This window comes from Brachionichthys hirsutus, chromosome 1 (assembly GCF_040956055.1).
Source record: "Brachionichthys hirsutus isolate HB-005 chromosome 1, CSIRO-AGI_Bhir_v1, whole genome shotgun sequence".
Classification (NCBI taxonomy): Eukaryota; Metazoa; Chordata; class Actinopteri; order Lophiiformes; family Brachionichthyidae; genus Brachionichthys; species Brachionichthys hirsutus.
In genome coordinates this window covers 8,414,052-8,437,271 of record NC_090897.1, presented here as the reverse complement: position 1 = coordinate 8,437,271, position 23,220 = coordinate 8,414,052, and the positions used below count along the sequence as shown (strand labels likewise).

General features: G+C 42.2%; 1 protein-coding gene across 1 annotated transcript; it reads left to right on the top strand.

Moving 5' to 3' along the window:
- Window positions 1-1,293: 1,293 nt before the first annotated feature.
- On the top strand, window positions 1,294-22,597 carry LOC137897413 (neuroplastin-like). Its single transcript, XM_068741879.1, has 8 exons — window positions 1,294-1,369; window positions 10,399-10,746; window positions 14,352-14,526; window positions 15,205-15,299; window positions 18,496-18,629; window positions 18,750-19,023; window positions 22,407-22,428; window positions 22,537-22,597. Exons 1-8 carry the CDS (start codon window positions 1,294-1,296, stop codon window positions 22,595-22,597), a joined length of 1,185 nt encoding a protein of 394 aa, XP_068597980.1.
- Window positions 22,598-23,220: the final 623 nt, after the last annotated feature.

Genomic DNA, 23,220 nt, shown 5'->3' with positions numbered 1-23,220 from the left:
TGTCTCCCGTGGACAAACTGGACGGGAGGGCTGTAAAGTGGAGGGAAGTTCGTATGTGCGGCCGAACACTGCGTGCGTTGGCCGTTTGGAACGGCATTCACGGAAGGAAAATGTGACGGAGCGACGGGTTGCATTAAAATAACCAAATAGTCACCGAAAATAAAGAGAGAAATGTTACAGCTGGTTTGTACAGCGGAGTAAAAATGGAATACATCATTAAATAAAACTCCAAACCTCGTAATTACATGAAGTGGTTCGGTATTAATTTATTTCAATTATGTGCAATTAAAAGTTTAGGCGACTCTTTTGACGTTACGTCATCTAACCGCATGAGGGCGCCCACGTCGCAGCGCAGATGAGGGGATTACAGGAGGCCATGTTGGACTCTCCAAGGGACGCGCAGCCCGAGAACCCCCCAGGACAGAGAACACCGATGTGGTGACATAATTTGTAAATGCGCGCTCACGTTCGAAACAGACAAGAGTGTTTAAAGACAATAAATAAATAAAGACATAAATAAACAGCCTTGAAAGATGATCGAAACTGCAACAAAGTTTTTAACCCGCCCCCCCCCCCCCCCCGTTAATTGGAGCAAATCTCTCTCGACTTGATGATAAATAGAGCTGACAGTTTGTAATAACGTCGTTATTACAGGCGCCGCTGCGCAGAGCGACGCAAGAGAATTACTGACGGCTCCGTTAATACAGCGGGAACAACATCAGTTCCACGCGCGCTGCGTGGGTGCGTGTCTGTGAGAGTTTACGCACGGACCGGTCGTGGGCGCATAGGGCACGCGCAGCTTGTCGGTGCCCGATCCGCATCTTATACTCTCACTGCCCGCCGGGAATGATTTGCGCGCTACTTTCACGATAATCACCGAAGCGTGACCGCGAGAGCGCAAACGCGCACTGGTCTGCGCATCTCCGAGTCCTCCGCGGTGGACTCCCCCCCCCCCTCCCACGCAATCCGACGAGGCTTCTTCCCCAGCCATGGCTGCGTATCGGAGCCCCTGAGCCGCCGGCCCGGTCCCGCTCCCGGTCCCGGTCCCGGACCTTTCACCCCGCCCGCTTGTCTTCTGAAAGGTCGTTGAATCGCGGAGACGTCGCTTCAAAAAACGCCATCGGCTGATTCTTTCGTGAAGACCTGAAAGCATGCCGGGCCCGTCTCTCTAGATCTCGTGATTAATACACGACATCTCCTCCTCCTCCTCCTCCTCCTCTCCCTCCTCTTCCTCCTCCTCCTCCTCCTCTTCGTCCTGCACCGAGACTCTGGCGGTGCGACCGAGCCCCGACGATGCATCCTAACGCAGCGATCCTGGCGGCGGTGCTTTTGGGGGACTTGATGCTGCCGATGGTCTCGGCTCAGAACGGTAAGGACGCAGATCGGTAACCGCGGCACGACGGAGAAACGCTGCACGGGGGGGGGGGGGCAGCTGATAAGCGACTGTAGTTTAATGCAGGGCCAGAGGAATCATTTAAAAGCTGAGCCCCCAGAATGTAACCTTCAGGGAACGCGACACTTGCGCGGGGGGGGGAATTGCAAGATTCCTGCAAGGTTATTGGCTGTCAACTTGCTATTTATTGATTTTTTGTTATTTTCTGTAAAGGGGGGATTAGTCGCCTTTGTGGTCACGTCGATTATGCGTTTAAAAATAGTCAATGAGTTGCTGAGGTTCAAACCTTCATGGAATTAGTTCTGGATATTTGCACGCAGCCGGAGGCTGGCAGCGTTCAAGGGTGTTGGGAAGCAGATTGTTTCAGGCAGGACGAACCAGCAGTGGAAGATGATCCAACATATTATCAGAGCAAACACTGACTGGATGGGCTTGAGTAAATACAAGAGCTACTTCTACTACTTCCTCCTCACTGTACGTTCTTATTTCCTGCGCTGCTTGTGATGTTTGGCATCTTTGAGTGCTGCAGATGTTTCTGATTTCAAAGTATTCTTTAAAAAAAAAAAAAAAAAGCAATGAGCGGTTTAAGTTCACCGTACCGGTCATCAAAGACACGACTGCCAATATGCTGGTACTGCAATATAAACACGGGCATAATCTGCTTCAGTGGAAGATAATAAAACAAAATGCATGTCAGGCAAAGATTAACTGCACACTCATAATTCTCCTGCTTAATGTCCACCTCGTCTCTTTCTGGAGGGTAATCAGACGCCCACTGTGCATGATTGGTGCAAAGCTCACATACCTTTAAAGTGTTTAAAATGGAAAACATGATTGTGTATGTAAAAGTGGAATAGTTCTCGCTATTCATACTAGTGCTATGTCATAAAATTCAGTGTAACAAAATGGAAGACTGCACACTAAGTTGAATTGGTATTGTTCCACGAGGAAATACAGAAGCAACTCTCACATTTAAGAAGATAAGAAAAAAAAGAGAAGCAGTTATGCAACAAAATAATATCCTATTAAGCCCTTTCTTTCAGCTTTGTGCACAGGTAGACAGTCTGATCTCTCTCACACACACACACACACACACAGAGCCAGAGGTCAGTGAGTGTTCGACAAGACAGTTTCTAAATGTGTCAGTAGAAAATCCAGATTAATGTTCGTTCACAGTTAGCGCCGGTGTGGTGTTTGCTCACATCACATGTTTCTCTATCAGTTCAGATTAAGGATAATTGGTGCTCGCTTTCTTATGCAATCTTAGGTTTTCCTCTGATTTTGCAGAGTCCAGGAGGAGAATAATAACTATAAGTGCTTTAGATTTAATCACCTCATCTGGGAAGCAGAGGGAATTCGTTCCATTATTGCCTCTTGTTCAGGGGAGAGTAGCTCTACCATAGGTGGCTGCTTTCTGCAATAGATATTTGGAGGACTGTAACATCAGTCCGTTCTGCCTCATTTCTATTTTTAACCACGAGAAACCGCACTGAGGACTGTGGCTTTAAGGTCCTTTTGTGAAAGTGAGTTCATTAACTCTTAATGGACGGCCCCCTTGCGCACAGCTGCACAGCCTTCTGTAAAGGCTCGCCATGTGGCTGTGGACATTCTAAGTGGAGGGATGATGTGATCTTTATGCAAAGGAACCAAAGGCTGTTGAGAAGGTGGCTGCGGCTGACCTGGAGAAATGCACTTATGTATTCCACTTTCCCTTTTTGAAGCAGGCATGTCTTCTCACGATGCTGACTTTGCAGCATGTCTGTGCAAAATGATCACGTTGAGGCAATATTCAGAATAACGGCCATGTGCATTTACTACTATGTTAGATTTTTTTTTTTTTTAAACATTGCTTTTCCCCCACACAGAACAAAGGCTGATGATTAAGGTTACACAATCAAAGTGCAAAGCCTTGATGTAGAATAAGATGGATCCACCTATACTGCAATGCTCTACTGCAATTGAATACTTGGCCTCTATGCTGATATATGGTGCTTTAATTATTTAATGTGTTTCAGGTTGCATTTTGACATAACCATTTTACAACTGCACACCATTCATTCGATATGATGCATCGGCGGCTCGTCCATTATCACGTCTTTGTCCAGGCTCCGCACGAAGGTATATTGGGGAGTTGGAAAATATGTTGTCGGACTCGAGCCAACACTTAGTTTAAACTGAGTCATGCTTTCCCACCGTGAAATCTGATGCAAACTGCACTGGTCAAGAGCAGCGTCACACAGCACACATTACACTGCAGGTATACTGTACACCGATGCACAACTCTAAGGTGAGCACTGATTTTTAAGTAGAAGTTTGTGCAGGGACCGTTTTTGCTGAGTGTGCATGCAGTGGGCTTGTTACACACATTCACAGCTGGATGGTCCTCATTTTAGCGTCAGCCTTGTGCTGCTGCTGCTAAATCCGTTAGCACAACCTTGGTTAACTGTGTATGCGCTGCACATGGGACAAGGAAAAATATTCAGGGGTTACTTACTTTTATATTATAGTCATTTATTTGACCTTAAAACTCCTGGAAACTGATATTTAGAACAGGCGAACATTTCACTTCTCATTAAATGGAATATTTTGAAATACTGTACGTGGGTCGTCAGGGAACACGATCTCCTCTGCAGAAAACAACGAGTAACAGACACGAGTCCTTGTGGTGTGGGTGTTTTATTTTGTTTTACAATTATTGCGATTTTTATATGGTTAAAGTCAGTGACACATCTGCATTTCTACAATTCTCTGGTTTACAACAAATCATTTGGATTCTCTTGTCTTTGGCCTCTGGAAATAGTAAATACTCTCAGATTGTGATTGGAGGATGGGATTAGAGCGCGGCTACACAGAACAGGGTTGTTTGGATTTGAATCCCATTAAACTGCTGCCGGTCTTCTGTGATCTCTGTAACAAAGGCGAGTACTGTATTACGAAAATTGAACTTGTTGGCACAGCACCCAGTTCTGGAAATTCAGTTTCAAAAATAAAAGAAATAGTTTCTTCTAACACAGTGACATCACTTAAACTTAATGTGCTAACGTTCATGTGTGTGTATGTGTGTGTGTGTGTGTGTGGGGGGGGGGTGACTATAATTCAACATCACTTCCTTTTACATTTTAAATCCATGGTCGTGAATATTGACTGCTTGAGACTTTGACTAGCTTTTAATTCATGAAACATTTGAAACAATCTTTTATTTGGTATTTTTTTTGGTGCAGTGGCTTTTGGTAATCCCGCTGCAGATAGATGTTGAAGTTATTTCTTTAACGTTAGCTTTCTTTAAACCATTTGGAATCGGTATCCTATGAGGGTTTATATTTGGGATCGTAACAAAAACGTAGGGCTAATCCTTCAGTGCAAATGGCCTGTCAGAATTGTGTCCTTTCTATGAGGGCAGAGGAAGTGCCTTGGCTATACTTCAATGCAAATAGACATATCTGAGGATTCTCTCGAATAGGAGCCCTTACTTAGATGCACACTCTATTCATAAAGCAACACTTCACATTACCCTTCCATAGCTACATCATAAACTGTTGCTAAATCTACCTTTGACTGTTAAAGGATCCCAAATATCCTTCTCATTAAAACATATCTGAGAAACAGAATAGCGAGATTGTCAGGTCCAGCCATTGAAAATAAAGACTCTTACATATCCAAGGATGGTATGTTAGTCATCTTTATGCCCAAAGTTGTACAAGTGTAATCTCTCCTGCAAAAAAAAATAAAACCTCAACTCCTATTTCTAAGATGGACATGTATGCTCAGGGATGCATACTTTGATGCTAGAGAAACCAATTCAAAGTGAAATGCCATTTGTCTTTACAGGATAGTTGTGTAACAGATGCGTTGAGTGGGCAGGTGGTCTGTCACAGTAAGTCTGATAGAGACATCTCTGTGACCGTGGACAGCTCTGGCAATCGAGGCAGAAGTAGTACCTTGACAGAAGTCGTGACTTGTTATAGTGTTTAATACAAATGTTTAGCTCCATGCGTTCCGATGTAACTCAATCTGTTTCGAGCTTGTCTTGCTCTGTGCTGCAAGAAAACTGACCACCCAGCATAACTTGTGTGTGCTTTTGTACGTGTGGATGTTCGCTCAGGCTTAATACGACATTCCTCTGGACCGTTTGGACAGGCGCAGAATGCATTTGAATAGGCAGCCATCACACGTCTTTATTTCTTTGTGATAATTCACTCTTTCTTTGCACGCTTCAAGAATATGTCTGCCCAGATTAATCCCAAAATAGATTTGAAGTACGTGTAGTTACACAGCATGTGGCCTTAGAAGTTCTTCCAAATTGCTTCACTAATTACATTCAAATGGCTTGATTTGTCTTTGGAATATTGCAAATGTTAAGATGCTGAGTGTGGCAATTCTTTTTTTTCTGTAGCGCCAGATCATAACAGAATTTTATAAGGTACTTTACAGGTGTATCAGGGGAAAGCCCTGCAGAGAAAGATAGAACCCAACGTGTCCCACAAGAGCAAGCACTTTGGCGAAAGAGGCAAGGAAAAACTTCCCTTTAACAGGCAGCTTCACACAAATAGCATCTAAAGGCCAGCGCATCTGTCAGAGAACCATGCAGGTAAAGATAAAAACACTATCCTCCACGCACACAACCAGTTTAGTGACCCCAGTGGGATCCATACTCCCTGCATTCACCCTCTGTGTTGTGGGACGGCTGCTGACTCACCCTCCGGGTGGACGGCGGTGGTGTGTGGCTTTTCGTCAGTCCTCAGGGGAGCGCTCTACCTACCTCAGTAGTATGTAGGCTGTAATGACGGCGATCCCCTTGCTGCTTTAGAGTAGACAGAGCTTGTCAGAGGAAAAACAGCAGGATATTTCTTGATCCTATTATGATTCATCAGATCAAATGAGCGAGAAAATCAGTGCGAGAAATGAAATGTGAAAGATTTCGTAATGTCGCGTTAAATCGTTTGGAATTATAAAGCAAGTTTATAACAAGATATTCTAAAATGTTTGATATCCTTGCACATCTATACATCAATTCAATTCTCGATGGTAAATCCAATAGAGAGAAGAACCGTGTCTGCTATTGCAGTGAAATACTTGTGTTAACTATCCTATCGTCATTTGAGGTTTAGGTTTGCTTGACCAATATTTAGATTAGTCGGTGTCAGCAAACATAAGGGACCAAATAAATGCATTTAGCTAATCAGCTCTGCACATAAAAATTAACCTTGCAATGACATTGTTTTCACTATCACTGTCGAGCTTTTGTCTAAAGGCCAGTCGGGCACGAAGCTGCTGGGTGCAGAGTCTGCTTGTAACCGGTTGAGAAGCGAGCGGTTTGCTTCTATGTCCAGGTTCCGTTTGACTGACAAGTTGCGATCACAAAGTCGAGTTTCGGGGATCTCAAACAGAATCACCACTCACCCTCGACGGCTCCATCCTCTCGTCCAAACATGCCAAAGGCTTTCCAACGGCAGCTCATGAAATTGTGGGTGAAGTCACGGTGGCTTCATGGTCTTTTTTTTTCATACAGTGTGTGGTTTGTTATAAGCTCCCTGTTTAAACATCAGAAAAATTGCTCTACTCCTTAGCCAACTGTTGTCTGTCTTTTATTTAATTATCCAGAATCTCTCTATAGCCTGGATTTAAATGGACTCAAGTGTTCTCTTTTCTGATTTAATTTGCCATCACCTTAGAGGACATTCATTTCTTCTTTCTAAAGCAGATAATACAGGATACTGGGACTATGAGCTTTTTTTTCCTTCCAGATAATAGTTATCTGTGCCGTGCGGTGCCACAGCAAATGTTCTATCAAATTAGAATAAGGCTGGAATACTCTATCTGCAGAGACCTGGATTAACCCTCTTGATGTGCCCAGATGTTTTCAGAGAAAATAAACAAACACTAATTACTCCGAATACCTCTAGGCATCGCGCATTGTAACACAGGTTATAAGCGCCGAATATCTTCAGACAAACCATATACGATGAATGCAGTTTATATTTTTTTTGCAGAATAATCTTCACAATTTCCCTTTCTAGTGCTCCAGTTCATTTCCATATATCTAAAAGCAGATGTCGAGCAACAGACCCGCTACTGTCGCACAAACTCTAATCCATGTTGTGTCTGCTATGGGACATATTTGGAATAACTTTCTGATTAATTATTCAGATTATTGTGCCTAATAATATCTAGGGAAAAAAGAACTCCATGGTCTATCCGTGTAAACTTGTGAATGGTGTTTTACAAAGTTTTGCACAATTTGACTTTAAATGAAATGTAACCAGCTACATTGAGAGGATGAGCAGAATTCTGTATTCGTTTACGTGCGCTTCTTTGGCTTTCCCAGGCTGATGCGTTCAAGTACTAATGAAACATTATTTTCAGTGCGGGAGAAGATCCGGGACGGCCCATAAAAGCTGTTGTATTTAGGTGCAACACACAGTCTAACGCGCAAGAGACCACAGGCTCTTTGTTCCCATTTCCACGACAACAACTCAGGACAGACTTAAGGCAGTGATGTTTTATTCTATTTTTTATTCCAGCACATGCGGTTTACATCTGACAGGCTGCAGGGTTGGCAGAGAACATTGTCTGTGGTTTAGGTGATTTGCCATTTGATGGAATTCATTAAGGCTGGCAAAGCACTGTTGGGCTACGCTACGCTAACCACTGATGTGGAAACAGGGTCACGAATCAGACACACATACTCACAGCATGATACACTCTGTGAGGGAGTATTTTGTAAATATTTAATACTTCACAATTTCATTCACCTGTATATTGATCACTTTAATACCTTGTATTTCTTTCCCAATTAGTCTTTGTCCTAACTGCTCATGATTGGATTCCTATTTAGTTGGTTGTCACACAGAAGACCAAAGCAATTGTCTTTGTTTCTCATCAGTTTCTCCTTTCTTTGAGGTGATGGGCGGGGCCACTGACATGGAGGCCGGCCCATGTGAGTGCAGGCCAGGTGTACGTCATCACCCTAATGGGACTGTTCCAAGTGGCCTCATGGGGAGGGGTGGTTAAACTGTGGAGTGTATGGGGTAGTGGTTTACAGTATTGAAAATGTAAATCTCTGTTACATGTGAATTAATCCACCCCTTCAATTTAGGACCTCCTATTTAAGGAGTACTGGGTAGTTTTTGTGTTCTACGTGTTACTCAAACACATCTTTAGTAGCACAAGCGTGTGCGTTTGTCCAGGAATGGCGTCTGGCGTAGAACTTTTCCAGAATTAGTCAAGCTATCGACTAGAAGGTTGATTTGCTGACGGGACAAGCCGAAAGAGGAGGAGGAAGAAGAAGCACGGGTGTTTTGCTAAATGTTGGTCATTCAGTGTTTGTCGCGCTGTGACCACTCGTGAGTTTGCAAAACCTGCTCTTAAACGTCCAGCTTATTCAAAATGAAAGCTGACTGACCTAATTTCTGGCACGGCCACCAAGAGCGGATATGGATGAAGAGATTAGGTTCCTACACGCTGTACATTTAGTTACGTCCATTTGTGGTCCTGTTTAAAAGCTGCGTTCAGGCTTTGGCACTTCAACAGTTTAAAAGTGACTGACTTACTGCTTGCATAGAATATTTGTATGAAGTAGAATACAGAATGTTTGATTTCTGCACCCTCTGATCCTGAATAGCATAAACCGCTTTAGCAAATGGCCTGATGGATTATAGGAAATTGGTGTAGTCTCTAAAAAATATGATGGAAAGCTCACACAGTCATACGAGCTCATGCAGTATTGTGTACATCACATTTTATGAAGACTGAAACAATTTTGTAAAAAGCCAAAAACTTTTCCTAATTGTAATAAAGAAAAACAACATCATTTTTATTATTTTATTTATTGTAGCATTTTCTTAACCAAAGTCAAATTACTTGTCTGAGGCCAGTCATTCATTTGGTGGTGACTCTTCCTCACCTTTCCTAACATATTTGCTGTATAACTACCGTTATAGTTACTGCTCAAGTTTAGCTTTGGTCAGCTTTCCCTGTACTTCAGTAATCAGTCCCTGTTCTCGAGGTTCTAGCAAGGTGCTACTAAAACTGGCTGGTGACACGCCGGCGCTGGGAGGCAGCAGCACGGCCCCGGATTAAAGATTGACACCGTGCTGCCTTAAATGCTTGGTCAGATTTGATGTGCAACCTGGTCCGTCTTTCAGTAGTTTATATGCTATCTTGTATCTCTGCAAATTAGCAGAACCCAAAATATTTATTTTTTTACAGGTACCTGATAAATGGGAGTGAAGATTTGGCTCTAATTTAGTCCAGGTTTTGGCGCCTAACCTTATTTATAATCATTGTAATCAGGAATAGACACTGTACACCCCCGCGCCGCACAGACGGTGCTGCTTACAATCAGTATTTACACATACATTCCTCACCTTAAACACATGCAAGCTTATCAGCTTGTATGTCTCCGGTCACACTTTCACATACTGTGTGGAAATCCTCAGGTCCCACATGCTGCTGCCAACAGGGCAGCCAAACAGCCAACACAAAACTCTTCATTTCATTCCTACCTCTTTCAGCCTGGCCTGAACCACCAAACTCCGTCACCACAATCTCATTTGACTATGAACGTAAAAGCAGACCTTGCTGTTCTATTTGATTGAGGGCGAGCTGCTGTACTATTAATTATCGGACTGCAACTGCTGATGACTTTTTCATTGACTGATTTGTAAATCGTCTGTAAATAGTAAGACACGGTGTCACAGAAGACAGAACAGTTGAAACAGACACATTTGCAATGTTTATTTTGCCTAACCAATTGGAGAAAATTATTAAACGCATATTCAAATTATTGAAATAGTTAAAAGAGCAAGCCGGAGAGATTTCAGCCCCTGGACTAGGTTTCATTTCAGAGGAACCACCAAATCACAGATGTGAATAATTTGATGCTTGTTTATTGATCAGTTAGGTTTAATGTTTGTATGTTCTCTGATCATTTTTCTTCTCCTCCTTCACTCCCCCCCCCCCCCCCCCCTGCTTCCTCCCCACCATCCCAATGCAATTCTCTCTAGCTGGGTTTGTGAAGTCACCAGCGTCTGAGACCAAGCATACGGGGGACACCTTCGAGCTGTACTGCGACGTGGTTGGCATCCCGACTCCAGAGATCCAGTGGTGGTATGCTGAAATCAACCGAGCAGACTCCTTCAAGCAGCTTTGGGACGGAGCCCGCAAGCGTCGGGTATCCATCAACACGGCCTACGGCACCAATGGCGTCAGTGTGCTGGGCATCACGCGCCTCACGCTGGAGGACTCCGGGACCTACGAGTGCCGGGCCAGCAACGACCCCAGGCGCAATAACTTCCGACAAAATCCTGCCATCTCGTGGATCCGCACCCAGGCCACCATTTCAGTGCTGCAGAGTGAGTGGTCTGTATATCCTGTAGTGCGAGTCGCCTACTCCAACCGCTCTAACCTGAAAAAACCTTTCAAGCACCCACCCTCACCACAGGCAAGGAAAAAATACATTTGTATTTTTTTGTGTATAGTTTTAGTATTACATTGAAAAAATTTAACCTGAATATATTTTTAAATTTTTTTGGAATTGGCTGATTTTTGTTATTTGATTTGATTTGATAAACATTTCTATTCTTACATTTCCAAAAAATCCAATTAGCATCTTGTTATGATATAACCCCCAAATCCGGGAACTTTACCTCTTCTCCCACAGCGAACACTCGTTCTCTCTCTCTCTCTCTCTCTTGCTTGTGTGTCATTTTAGATTTGTAGTGATCATCTTTCTTCCTGTATCCTACTGTGACCTTTTTTATGGTGTTATTTGTGACGCCTATTCCCACGATGTTATGCGGTGTCCTCGTGCTTCATGTGGATTTGTCTCATTGACTTCAAAGCCCCGCCTGCTAAATGCAGCAGAAACCTAGAAGGGCTCTGAAGTACTGAGAGCTTTTGATTTGGGTCTCGAGCTCTGGGTGCAGAGCAAAATGGAAACTGTAAGAAGAAGACACAAGGAGGGATCCGATAACGCGTCAGAGAGTGGTTCCTGCTGTCAGCGCTCTGCTGATAAAGGCAAACATTTTCTGCTTTCAAATTTGTCTGCGGTAATCCAATAAAGGATGAAACCACGCGAGGGGCTTGAGTGTCTGACTCCTTGTTCAGATGAGACAGAGATTTCCCTTCGACGCAACGGTCTTTCTGGACCTGCGTATGCTGCAACCTTGTGCCTTCTCAGCCATTAAAGACTGCGAGCGTGAATCAGTGATGGTATTAAATGTTTTAACCCTGTGCTCTGTGCAGGGAAACATGCAAACAAACTGAATATCTCTTCTGGACTCTTTAAATCTGTGCATGCTTCAGTGGTCTGCCCACTGGAGCGTGGGGAGATGTGGAATGCTGTTAGTCATAGGGAAGCTCTCCGAGGAGCTTAGAGGAGTTTGAACTCTGCCGGGCTGTTCAGATTTTAGCTGGCAAATTCTGAATGCTGTTTGATGAGGCCATTCAAGTTACGAGAAGTGGGAAAGGCAGCAAATGTTTTCATTTGTGTGCACTTCAAGTCCTCGCTGAAGATGTGTCATGATGATTGTGTAGCTGAGGACAGCTACGAAGACGAGACATGCTGAAGTGGTCTTCTATTGGCCAGTCGATTCATTTGCATTCTGCATTTGGAATCGCTCCAAATGAAAATGCTCATAATCAATCTCGATGCATTAACACATTCACATTGGCAGCTGAGTTTTTAACATGGTGCCATTCTAATGTTGACACCCCCCCCCCCCCCCCCCTCCAAATGTATGCTTGGATTAAATCCATCTGTGGCACATCCTTTAACGTGCTTCTGTGAGTGATACTCTACCAGAATATGAAACGCTCCCTGACATTTCTATTGGAGTAGAAACCGTAGTGAATGTGCCTATTTGATTTCCTTTGTTTTTGGATGATATCAATTTACATGTCTGTACAATAATAGGAATTAAGAGCATGAAAAAGGATGTGTGGGTCAAGGTGATGTTGTCGGTTTTCATTATTAATGCTAAACCGTGCTGCAAAGCGGCTGCTTCATATTTAGTGTACAGAATTATGAATGAGGTTGGTGTTTGCTTCTCCCCAGCGAGAAAGCAAATAAGAATGCTCCTAAGGAAACTTTCCACATTTGGAATTCCGTTTGGTCAACATGAAAATAAGATGAACACAGAATTTATTTTGAAAAGGTGCATTCAAGATGTATTTTGGTTATTTGAAAAAAAAAAAAAAAAAACACTCCAGGACTTCAAATTCAAACACATGTAGATTTTGTAGGTCGAGTCACTTGAATTACAGAGATTTTGATTTATTTTCAAACTCGTTTCAAGATTGTTTTTTTTTTTAAACAGCCGTAAGGGCATGTGATGTGCTGCGTTTTGCCTCACAGAGTAATACAAATGTGTGTTGCTCTAAATTAGACACGATATTGCATTGGAAATTGCGTATCCTGTTAGGAATGAGTTGTTTAAAACCATTTAGCCAAACACGCTCAGGAGACCCAGTGTTGTGCTCTATGTTCACACATTACCGGGGCATCTCTCAGGCGGCCATCTTTTTCTTGTGTAATGTGTTGTATTATTGAGATTTGAGGTTGGTTTTGCCGTTTACAGTGATGTAATGATCTAATAGAAATTGCCAAGTTGGTCACTAAGCTTAATCTATTTAGAAGAACAGCTTCAATACTTACAGTAAATCTTGAGAGAATGTAGTTCTACTCGGTATTCCCTCATATCCGGCATTTTAATTAGTGCCAAGAAATGGAAAGAAGAAAACAAATTTGTGCTTATAATGCAATAATCGTAAAAAGTAAAACCCCTCGGGTAATATTTGATAGTTAATTGGCTATCAATTTATTCAGAACGCTGTGTTAGACAATTCGCCAAAGGGAAGGTGGAGTTCAGGGTCAGGGTTTGGAACATTCTGATCAGACAGTTACCAGATTTGAACTTTGTGACAAGGAGTCCTACAAACAACCTTCTGATTGAATGGCTTGTGGACCACTGTGCTGTGTTTGCTAAATGTTAATGTATGTACCACATGTTGTGTTTTTTTTCTGTATGGATGTGCATGTCTCAAATATACTATTAATAGCTCATGTGGTTCTGCTTGAGGGCGTGTCAAGGGGAGGGGACAGACAGTCCCTTAGCTATTGAGGATACATAATTTTAAGACGGCGGTGTGATGAATGCTAATAGAAGTCACTTGGCTGTCACATTAGCCCTCCTCTGCCCTCTTTTACCTCTTGCCTTCATAGTGGTCTTGCAGAAGCAGCCAGTAAGTAGGATTATGATGCTTCTCTCTGCTCCTCCCTCGGGGGGTCTCCATTGTTGCCATGGTTGGCCCACCCTGGAGAAGGAGGAGGAGGAGTGTGCAGGGAAGGGTGTAGGAGGCATTCTGCTACCCACTCTAGGCAGAGCTTTGCTCATATGATGCATTCTTCTCTCTGAATGTCCTTGATAAGTGGACCCTGATGGTGTCTGGTAGCCAGTGTGCTTAGCAAATTAGAGGGCAACAGAAGTGATGTAGTCTCTGTCTGGTTAAGTCTTATCTTATTCCCAGATCTCAATAAATAAATACAAAATCAAACAGACACACACACACTCTTTTATATAGCATTAATATTACTGTAGTTTATAGTTACATTTTATTTAATGATATTAGCAAAATCCAGAATTTTTTCATGGAAAATGCAGATGCATGTGTTGGCTTGTATCTATCTGCTTTTTTGGGAGGGGGGGGGGCAAACTTCTGAAGTAGAAGTCTCCAAATTCTGAAAAGCCATGTGTATCAAATATGATACGTTTGGCAATAAAGGGTTAACATCTCTTTTGTTTTTTTGTCATGTGTGCTTTTGTCTTCAGTCCATACTCCTACTCAGATTGCATAAAAACGGCACACAGCCCACAGCTACGGCAGCATGGGAGGAAGATTTGAAATGAGCACGGATCCCGCAGTTCTGTGATAAGCTTTGATTCTGTCTGTCTTCCAGAACCAAAGATCAATGCCTCTGATCAGATCATCCTGTCAGCGGACAGCTCGAGCAAACCGCTGACCCTGGAGTGTAACCTCACCACCTCTCAAACTCTGCACAAGGAAAGCTTGTGGATGAAGAACAGAAAGGAGATCCCCAACACGCGGACGGAGCAGAGATTCACCTCATACAGGTGACAGGGGTGCATAATGTATCATTGATCAAAATGTTTGGTGCAAAGAAATGGGCTATTTGAGGACAACACTGAGGTTTAAAAAAAAAAAAAGCCTGTTGAAGAGCCCAACCTTGTTGCAAATGGTGACCCAAAGTCTTGCAGTCTGCACAATGACACTGCGTACAGTCATCTTCAAGCAGTTACTCAAGCTATCGCTACACATGGGGGGGTAACGAACCAGTAGAAAGACATGGTTTATAGGGTTTTCTTTTGCTTGAAGTAAACAGTGATATACTGTATAATCATCGTTGTTAGGTCCTGCTGTCACACAAGATTAGCTTTTGATTACAAAGCGACGGTTGCCCCTCCGTAGACATACCAAAGACTAGCACTGACCACAAGAGAAGACCAACTGGTCACTTCCTTGTCACATTACATCAGTGATATGCTGAAGATTAGAGCTAAAGTGCCCATGGTGCCCCTCCCTACGGAATCCAGAGCTGCTGTTCTGTAATATCACAGCATAAATACCAACACTGTCTCCAATGGGCAGCAGAACCCCGAGGCTTTTGCTGCTGTGGTCCACACTAATCATTGGATTCAAGATGATAGCTCACCTTTTTTTTTTTTTTTTGCCTGACTACCAACAGTGTATAACTTCTAAATGTGAAATATGTTTTTTGTGTTTGGTCGTAGGATTGTTAAACCGCGAGCAGACGATTCTGGAGAATACATGTGTGTGTACGTGTTCGACATGGCACCGAATGCAAATGCCACGATAGAAGTGAAAGGTAAGAACCCTCTCTGTGACATATTAACAGCTGAGCCCATATGACAGAATTATCATCCATCCATCCATCCAGCATTTTGAAAAATTGTATATTCAAACTTAGAACAGATCATCTGCAGCTATCTACAGATAGGAAGGTGTCCTGGAAAGTTCATATGGTGCTGACGGGGCAAAATCTGCAGGCTCTTTCTCAGACTTGACTTTCATCGAGATGACTGTCTGGAACAAATGACAGGTCCTGCACATGCTCACCCAGATACGAACACAAAGTAGACATCCTTGAGAAGAGAAAAACACCTTTAAAACGGAATTGTTTGTCCAGTATTTTTTTATTTGTATTTTTATCCAGTGGTTTCAGAAGAGACAGCACAGATGGTCTATGTACGAAAAAACCCTCACTGAAGATCTACTGAATTGTTTCATTCAAGCTGACGGCAAAGCCTTCAACTTGAATAAGGGATATTCCCTCTGAAGTGAAGCGCTAAGCGAAGCCCCGTTAAGGAGAAGCTTGCCCGTGTGTAGTGCTTAAGCCAATTTGCCGTGGCATGGCTACGGTGCATACTGAGCACGCCCTCCCTCTTGTTCTGTGCCTGATTGCGTAACATGGGCGATGACCGTGTGTGTTTGGACGTTTACTGGATTGTGAGATGATAGTGACTCGTTCCCATTCCAACCAAAGGGTCCCAGCCATTAGAAGAGCGCTGGGGTGCGACTGTTGAGACAGACTCGCTGCCTGTAACCCTGGAGGAGAAGATAGCCTTGGTTTTTACATCTGCCAAGGAGGTTGCGTTTTTGCTAGCAGAATCAAGGAAAAATGGATGGATGGATATTGACGAAGAAAATAAGTCTGGAGATGGGTCTTTGTCTAACTTGGATTTAATATGGATCTAATATGGATTTTCCCATTTACTTTTTCACACACAAAAAACATAGACCATCTATGCATTTACTTCACTCACCAAAAATCACAGTCATAAAGGGGTATGATATGAACTATCATGCAAAATGTCTTCTGGATCTGATCCAGAATGAGGTCAGGAAAATAAATTAATTACATTTTAACATTGAAAACTCCATTCATAGATTCGGAAATCAGTTAAAAACAACAAAGTTAGAATCAACTCCGATTCACTTTTACTTTTCATGGTTGGTGTATAAAGAAGAACAATTTAGAACCTTTTGATGATGTGGATGATGTAAATCTAATTACGAGGGGAATGAGCTGCTTGGCGGAGGTTTACTCTCTGAGAGTGCTTTTCTATTAGGTAGTCCTTAAAATGGGCTTAAATTCTGTATCTAAAATATAAATCAGAATATTACATTAGATTTGCTGCAATGTAAAATGGATGTAATTTTCCAGATATGTTTGAGATCTTTTGTGACCCAGGTAGTGAGCCCACTGCTATGCTCGTCAGCTTCGCACTGCGCTCCTGGCAGCAGTTCACCGAGATCCCTCTCCTACAGTGTCCTTGGCATCCTCATCCTTGCAGGACTCGGCTCAGAGGCAACAGATGGAGGGCTCTGTGATGTTGTAGGATTAAGGCTCTGAATCCAATCCCAGCAATCTCTGTGGCAGGAATGGAGTTTATTGTCTGTGATACTAAGCCCACCACAGATTCATATTTGGTACCTCGTATTTCTTAATCACATTTTACTATAACATTTATTTATCATGCATTTTTCTGATTTCAAATTTGTCAAGTCTATAACATGTAGCTTTCAGCATCACGTGCCATTGAAATCAGCTTTTTATTCCGCTTCAGCTTCAGACCTTGCTCCCTCTCACATGTCCTTCTCAGATTCAGGCATCAATTCATTTCTGTCTAGCACAGACCGATTAATAGTCAGTAATCACAGTCAGGAGTGCGAAATGGAGGTTTCTTACTGCCTCAGCAGCGCTCTGAGGGATGTCAGTCACCGAGATAACACAGTGAGGATGCTGGATAAATGTGTTTGGCCACTCCCCTGCTCATAGAGCGCAGTTACACCGTAATTAGAGTGAGCTCTGTCACCCTCTTGCCCTGTTATCCATGTGCAGCAGGAAAAATGCTCACTCAAGGCTTATCTCCTATCCCGTTTAATTGCATGGAAGAAATGACTGTAGTCAAGGAGAAAAGTGGAAAGCAGAGCCAATGATCCTCGGATGCTCTGGGGAGTCACGTTGTCACCTTTGGGGAACGACTGCTGCATTGATCATTTTGATCTGGCATCTGCTGCAGTGCTTTCTACTGCATGTGCTGCATTTTTATTATAAATGTATTCATTCATCACCAGCAATTATTTTTCCTTGTAAATCTCTTCTGTGGAAATCCACAGAGAGTTTTTGTTCCTTAAGTTCTGGCAGGAAATTAGCTCCTCACTGTTTAATTATTTTGAATAGGCACATCTGGCTCTCATACAATACGGAGCCCCGATCGTCCATGACCTCATTAGGAGTTGTACTGAAATGCCTTATCTCATTCAGAGTGATGTTCCCCCTGGTGCTAGGGTTTAGTGGTGGGGGTGGTACGTGATCACACACCCATATTAGGTCGCTTTTATTCCAAGATGACTCTACTGGGCTACACGTGCTGCTCTTTCTTACATATTCAGAACTATTTTGTCTTTATTTTCGGCTAAAATGGTGTCTAACACAAAAAAATATGAGTTTTTGATTGAAGGTGATTAATTAGTGCTACAATGTTTAAAACATTGCAGCACAGTATAATTATTAGTTATAAGACTGCGGTGCAAATCTTTTTAGATCAATAGTGTTATACTGTGATTTAGAAACATCAATTAAAAAAAAGATGACTGAAATATAAGAACAACAATACAACACAAATGCAGTAATCTGAGTATCTATAAGACGCTGAACAAAGTGGCGATGCAAATAAAGTTACAAAATTGATGCATATCATTTTGACAATATTTTTAAGGAACCTTTTGTGATCCTCTTCAGAGCACTGGTTCAAACTAACAAAAAAAAAAAATGTGTCAGGAAAACGGAGCTGCTTCACTGATCAGCCCGGCGACAAAGCGTCTTAATTATACTCCTCTCTGCCGTGCAGACAGCTGAATAACACATTATTACCACCGTAGCCAGAACAGCCAATCATGCCCTCCTTATTCATGCCATCTGGTATGATTTAAAACATTCCTTTGAATGTCGCTGCCAATGTGTCTAATGATCCACTTTATTTATCTTACCTTTCCAGCAAAACCAGATATCACCAGCCACAAGAGAAGTGAAAACAAAAATGAGGGGGGCGAGGCAATGCTTTACTGCAAGTCTGTTGGCTACCCATATCCCACTTGGACATGGCGTAAGGTGGACGGATCGTCCTACACGGTAAATGTACACGTTTATACAGCATGCATACATGTAGACACAGACACAGTAGACACAATGTAATAAAAAAAGCATTCTAACCGGCCTTGATTAATGCATTTTCAACATATTTTTATCCAGGGCATTGACAACTCCACCGGACGCATCTTCATCACGAACCGGGGAAATTACACGGAGCTCATCGTACTAAACCTGAATATAAGCACGGACCCTGGGAAATATGAATGCAACGCCACCAACGTGATCGGAAGCACTGCTGAGATCACCATACTGCGGGTGCGCAGCTATCTTGCACCGCTGTGGCCTTTTCTGGGCGTGCTTGCAGAAATCATCATCCTCGTAGTCGTCATCGTTGTCTACGAGAGACGCAAGATGCCGGACGACATTATCGATGGTAGGAAAACGCCTCTGCTGATAACAACGGCTGCTCATAAGTACCATAACCAGCTCTCATATTGGTCGGAAACTAAAAGTACAGTTGTAATTATGTTCTATCAGTAAAGGTCGCTTTGAATTCTAATTCTAATTCAGCATGTGCAGAAATAAAGTCCCTCTTCCAAAGGGCTGTGGCTATGAAGGCATGCAGCAAGCCATCAGCAGCCTGAGAAGCATTCACGAATGCGAGTAAGCTATTCACCCACAAGGTTTTGCATCTGCTCTCAGAGACGTAGAGTGACCACATTAATATTTCAGGACTTTCCAGCATGCCTCTCATCCTTTTGCAGCAAGAGAGGAATATAAATATGACTTTTATGCGTGCATATTAGGTAAACAACAGACAGTCCACGGCTGTCTGCTGAGCTAATGGCAGATGTAATATCAGGTTTGTTTCCCAATGATTACAGTAGCCTTTAGCGACTGCATAGCCCGACTATATAACTGAATTGGTTATTATCCCCCCCCCCCCCCCCCCCCCCTTCTTTCCGAATGGCAACATAATCTTAATGGGTGATAAGTGAGAGATTCTGCATGGTTTGGAGATTTTTCCCTTTCAGTGTGTTTAAAGCCAACAGCCCGTCAGCAAACTTTATGATCTGTGCTGACATGTTAGCACAGGAAATTCAGCCGATTCTCTTTACAGTCAATGAAAACAGGTCTGCGTCCACGTTGGTTTCCGTAAGCTTGAACCCATGACGTTTGGTGTTGTGTGGCAAGTTAACTGTGATAATCTGAAATCACATTATAAGTCTAAACAGAATTGTTCAGGAATACAATTTTAGTCTGTTTCTTAACTGATCCTCATTTTTTTTTAAATGCTCATTTGTACCAGGATATTAGCAGTCAGAGCCTGAGCTGATCAAATGTTTGATAGCAAAGAGACTGAAATTAAATCTGGATTAGGTTTAGAAATAGTAGATGAGCTCTGTTTGACCGTGTTACTGAAAGTAAAAAAAAAAGAAATAAAATCAGCTAATGCAGATTGCTGAGGTTTAATCCAAACCACCAGCATGATTTAGCGCCGCTGTTCTAATCAAGTGTGACCTCGTTCTATAGCTGGGTATTTCTCCAGCTGGGTATTTCTATAGCTGGGTATTTCTCCAGCTGGGTATTTATATAGCTGGGTATTTCTCCAGCTGGGTATTTATATAGCTGGGTATTTCTATATCTGGGTATTTCTATAGCTGGGTATTTCTATATCTGGGTATTTCTCCAGCTGGGTATTTATATAGCTGGGTATTTCTTGACCTGGGTATTTCTATAGCTGGGTATTTCTACAGCTTGGTATTTCTCCAGCTGGGTATTTCTACAGCTGGGTATTTCTACAGCTGGGTATTTCTCTAGCTGGGTATTACAGACTGTTATGGGTCTCCATTCCAGAGTTCAGTTGAGGGTAAATTTAAGTACCTGTAGTCTGGGTCAGAATTTAATATCAGTGATGTCCTATGAAATTTTGTGTTGAATTTTATAAAACGTATTTCTCTCAATATTCCTTTATGACCAACTAGAAGTGTGTGACAGTGTTTATATCTATCTGACCACTGCCTCTATCTATAACACTCTCTCTCACACACACACACACACACACTAAGAGGTAAAGAGCGATTAGAATGAATCTTACTCTTTGTCTAAATTCACACACTTTTTTAATCTGCTGGATTAATAACACACTAAACTACATCTATAATCATCGCCAATCTTTATTTATGACTATGATGGACTATAAATTATAATACATTGAATGTAATTACTTAAATTATGTAACTACTATTATGTAACTAACTAAATAAAAGCTGAAGCTTTAATACGTTATAAAATAGGCATGTACAAACCACCGAACAAGTTCTGTACATGTCCTCTAATTCGACTTTGTCTACCACAAAACTGGAGCGATTAAGCTGGATTATATTTGCCATGTTTTTTCCATTCTAATCAGGACCGAGGACTCCCTGCTCACGACGCACGGCCTCTCCGGTCTCTTTTTTCATCCCGTATATTCCTGGAGGTTTTGGCACCTGTCATTGTGCCTTATATGAATTGTGGTCTCTTGATGATTTAGCTATGTTTCAACACCTTTGTACTTCACAGGCAAGAGCTCTGAGGCAGAGGCCGACGTGTCGAGCCTTATTCAAAACCAAAATAACAAGATGATGAAGTTTAAACTAAAAGGCTTGCACACCCACCTGTTGCATAAAAAGCTAACTATAATCAACTGGATGACACTTACCACTGGAATAAATACCAGCCTTCAGCTGCCGTCGGCTGCAAACACACACACAGCAAAAATCTGATGTTTGCTCGGTAACAAAACTATGCGACCTTTATTGTTGCGTAAGGTTTGAGAATGGTGGGATGTGCTGACAGATGTTCCTCTTCAGAGTGATCACACAGGACCATGTCTAACGTTATAACTGCTCCACATTAATACCATGCAATGCTGCTTATCTCTAACTTAAAGCTGCATGGACTACATCTCACTGTCCCTGGTTACTACTCGCAGAAACATTCTCATCTGAATGCCAACCCACACGGTCGTGGGATTTCGAAATAACTTATAATACCTCAGTGCAACAATATTCACTCTTATCTTGTCAATCTGGATTGAATTAGCTTTCAGTAGATGCTAAGCATTGCAAGGACGTGATATAACCTCCAAAAGAGAAAGCATTGAATCTTCATGTTTATTTGGAAAATCTGCCTCAATATCAAGCTGATGCTCAAGGCTCTTGCAAAAAAAACACGACGTAATTGCTGAGCATAATTTAAAAAATGGCTTTAAGTGAGCCATCTGTAGCGGCTCCTACACACATGCTCAGTCTGAAACCACGAGGGGGGACATGATGAAATTCAGACGGCGCTGGAGCAGTTTACAATCCTTGTCGTTACAGATGTGATTGTTTAAGAGACAGTACTGCACACTAATAATGTACTAATAATCTTTATTTATAGAGCACCAAATGTTTTTTCTTCACCTTCTGTGAAGCCTTTAGTTGCTTTCAAGTGTCCAAAAACACGCTCTGTTGGTCGCTGTCTTCCTTCTGACTCACTGTTTTCATGGGACACAGAGCATGTACATACAAATGTGTTTAGCAGCTCACTCCCATATATGTGATGTCATAGCTTCCCACCAGTGTACACAGCAATGTGTGCGTTCAGCTGTATCATCAAATATTATTAATGGTCAATGAAGGGCTTTAGCAACCTATCCTGGCTAAAGTAACAGCTGCCTGGAGGGAAAAACTGTCAGCAAAGTACAGCACATATAATTTGCTCTAAACTTTCATCTTGTATTTGACAATTTACGTTCTCCTTTTTTCCCCTTTTCTTCTTGTATCCAAGACGATGAACCAGTTGGAACAATGTAAGTAGTAGTTGTTGTTGTTGTTTTTTTGCTGCACATATTTCATTCAAAATGATTTTAATTGCAGTTTACCTTTGGGTTACTACATCATAATTGCTTCTTTCCTAGGAAAACAAATTCAACAAACAACCATAAGGACAAAAACATTCGCCAGAGGAATACAAAATAAGCAATTTATTCAAGTAAGACACCGTTGAATGGCGTGGGTCACTGTGAGGGTTATCCAAGTCACACTTTCTCTTGATTTTCTCTTCGCAGATGAGATGGCGAAACTGCATTATTTTGGGGGGCGGGGACTACGTGACGTTGTCAGAGTTGGATAGAGCTGGGCAGTGTTTTTAAAAAGCATATCTTGTCTCATCGTTTGAGAAATAATATCAGCATAACACTGGAACGTAAAGGAATGGCTGTCTTAAGCAGGCCTTATTCAGGCTGAACGTGGACATTTCAGGACGATGAGTAAAACCACCACAAAGGTGTACACATTTTCAATGTGCTGTTGGTGTTTCATTTATTGATTTAATCATATCCTCAAATGAGGCGATCCCTTTTGTATTACATATCATGTACAATGCATGCAAAAATAATTACGCAATAGGATACTCAGAATAGACATTTTCTGTTGTTATCCCTCGTGTGGCTTTTTTTTGTATCTTAAATTATTCCGTTTTTTTATGGAGTCATCGTTATAGTTAGTTTTATTCTTCAAAATTTGTACAGCATATCATGGTCATTTAACTATATTTTGTGACAGTAAATCGACTTTTAACCCAGATTTTATTATGAAGCAAG

Bases quoted from the DNA above. Each gene is read 5' to 3' on its own strand.
- LOC137897413 (XM_068741879.1), top strand. From the start codon at position 1,294: ATGCATCCTAACGCAGCGATCCTGGCGGCGGTGCTTTTGGGGGACTTG. The intron at 14,527-15,204 runs GTGACAGGGGTG...GTTTGGTCGTAG, and splicing joins CAGAGATTCACCTCATACAG to GATTGTTAAACCGCGAGCAG. The intron at 18,630-18,749 runs GTAAATGTACAC...ATTTTTATCCAG, and splicing joins TGGACGGATCGTCCTACACG to GGCATTGACAACTCCACCGG.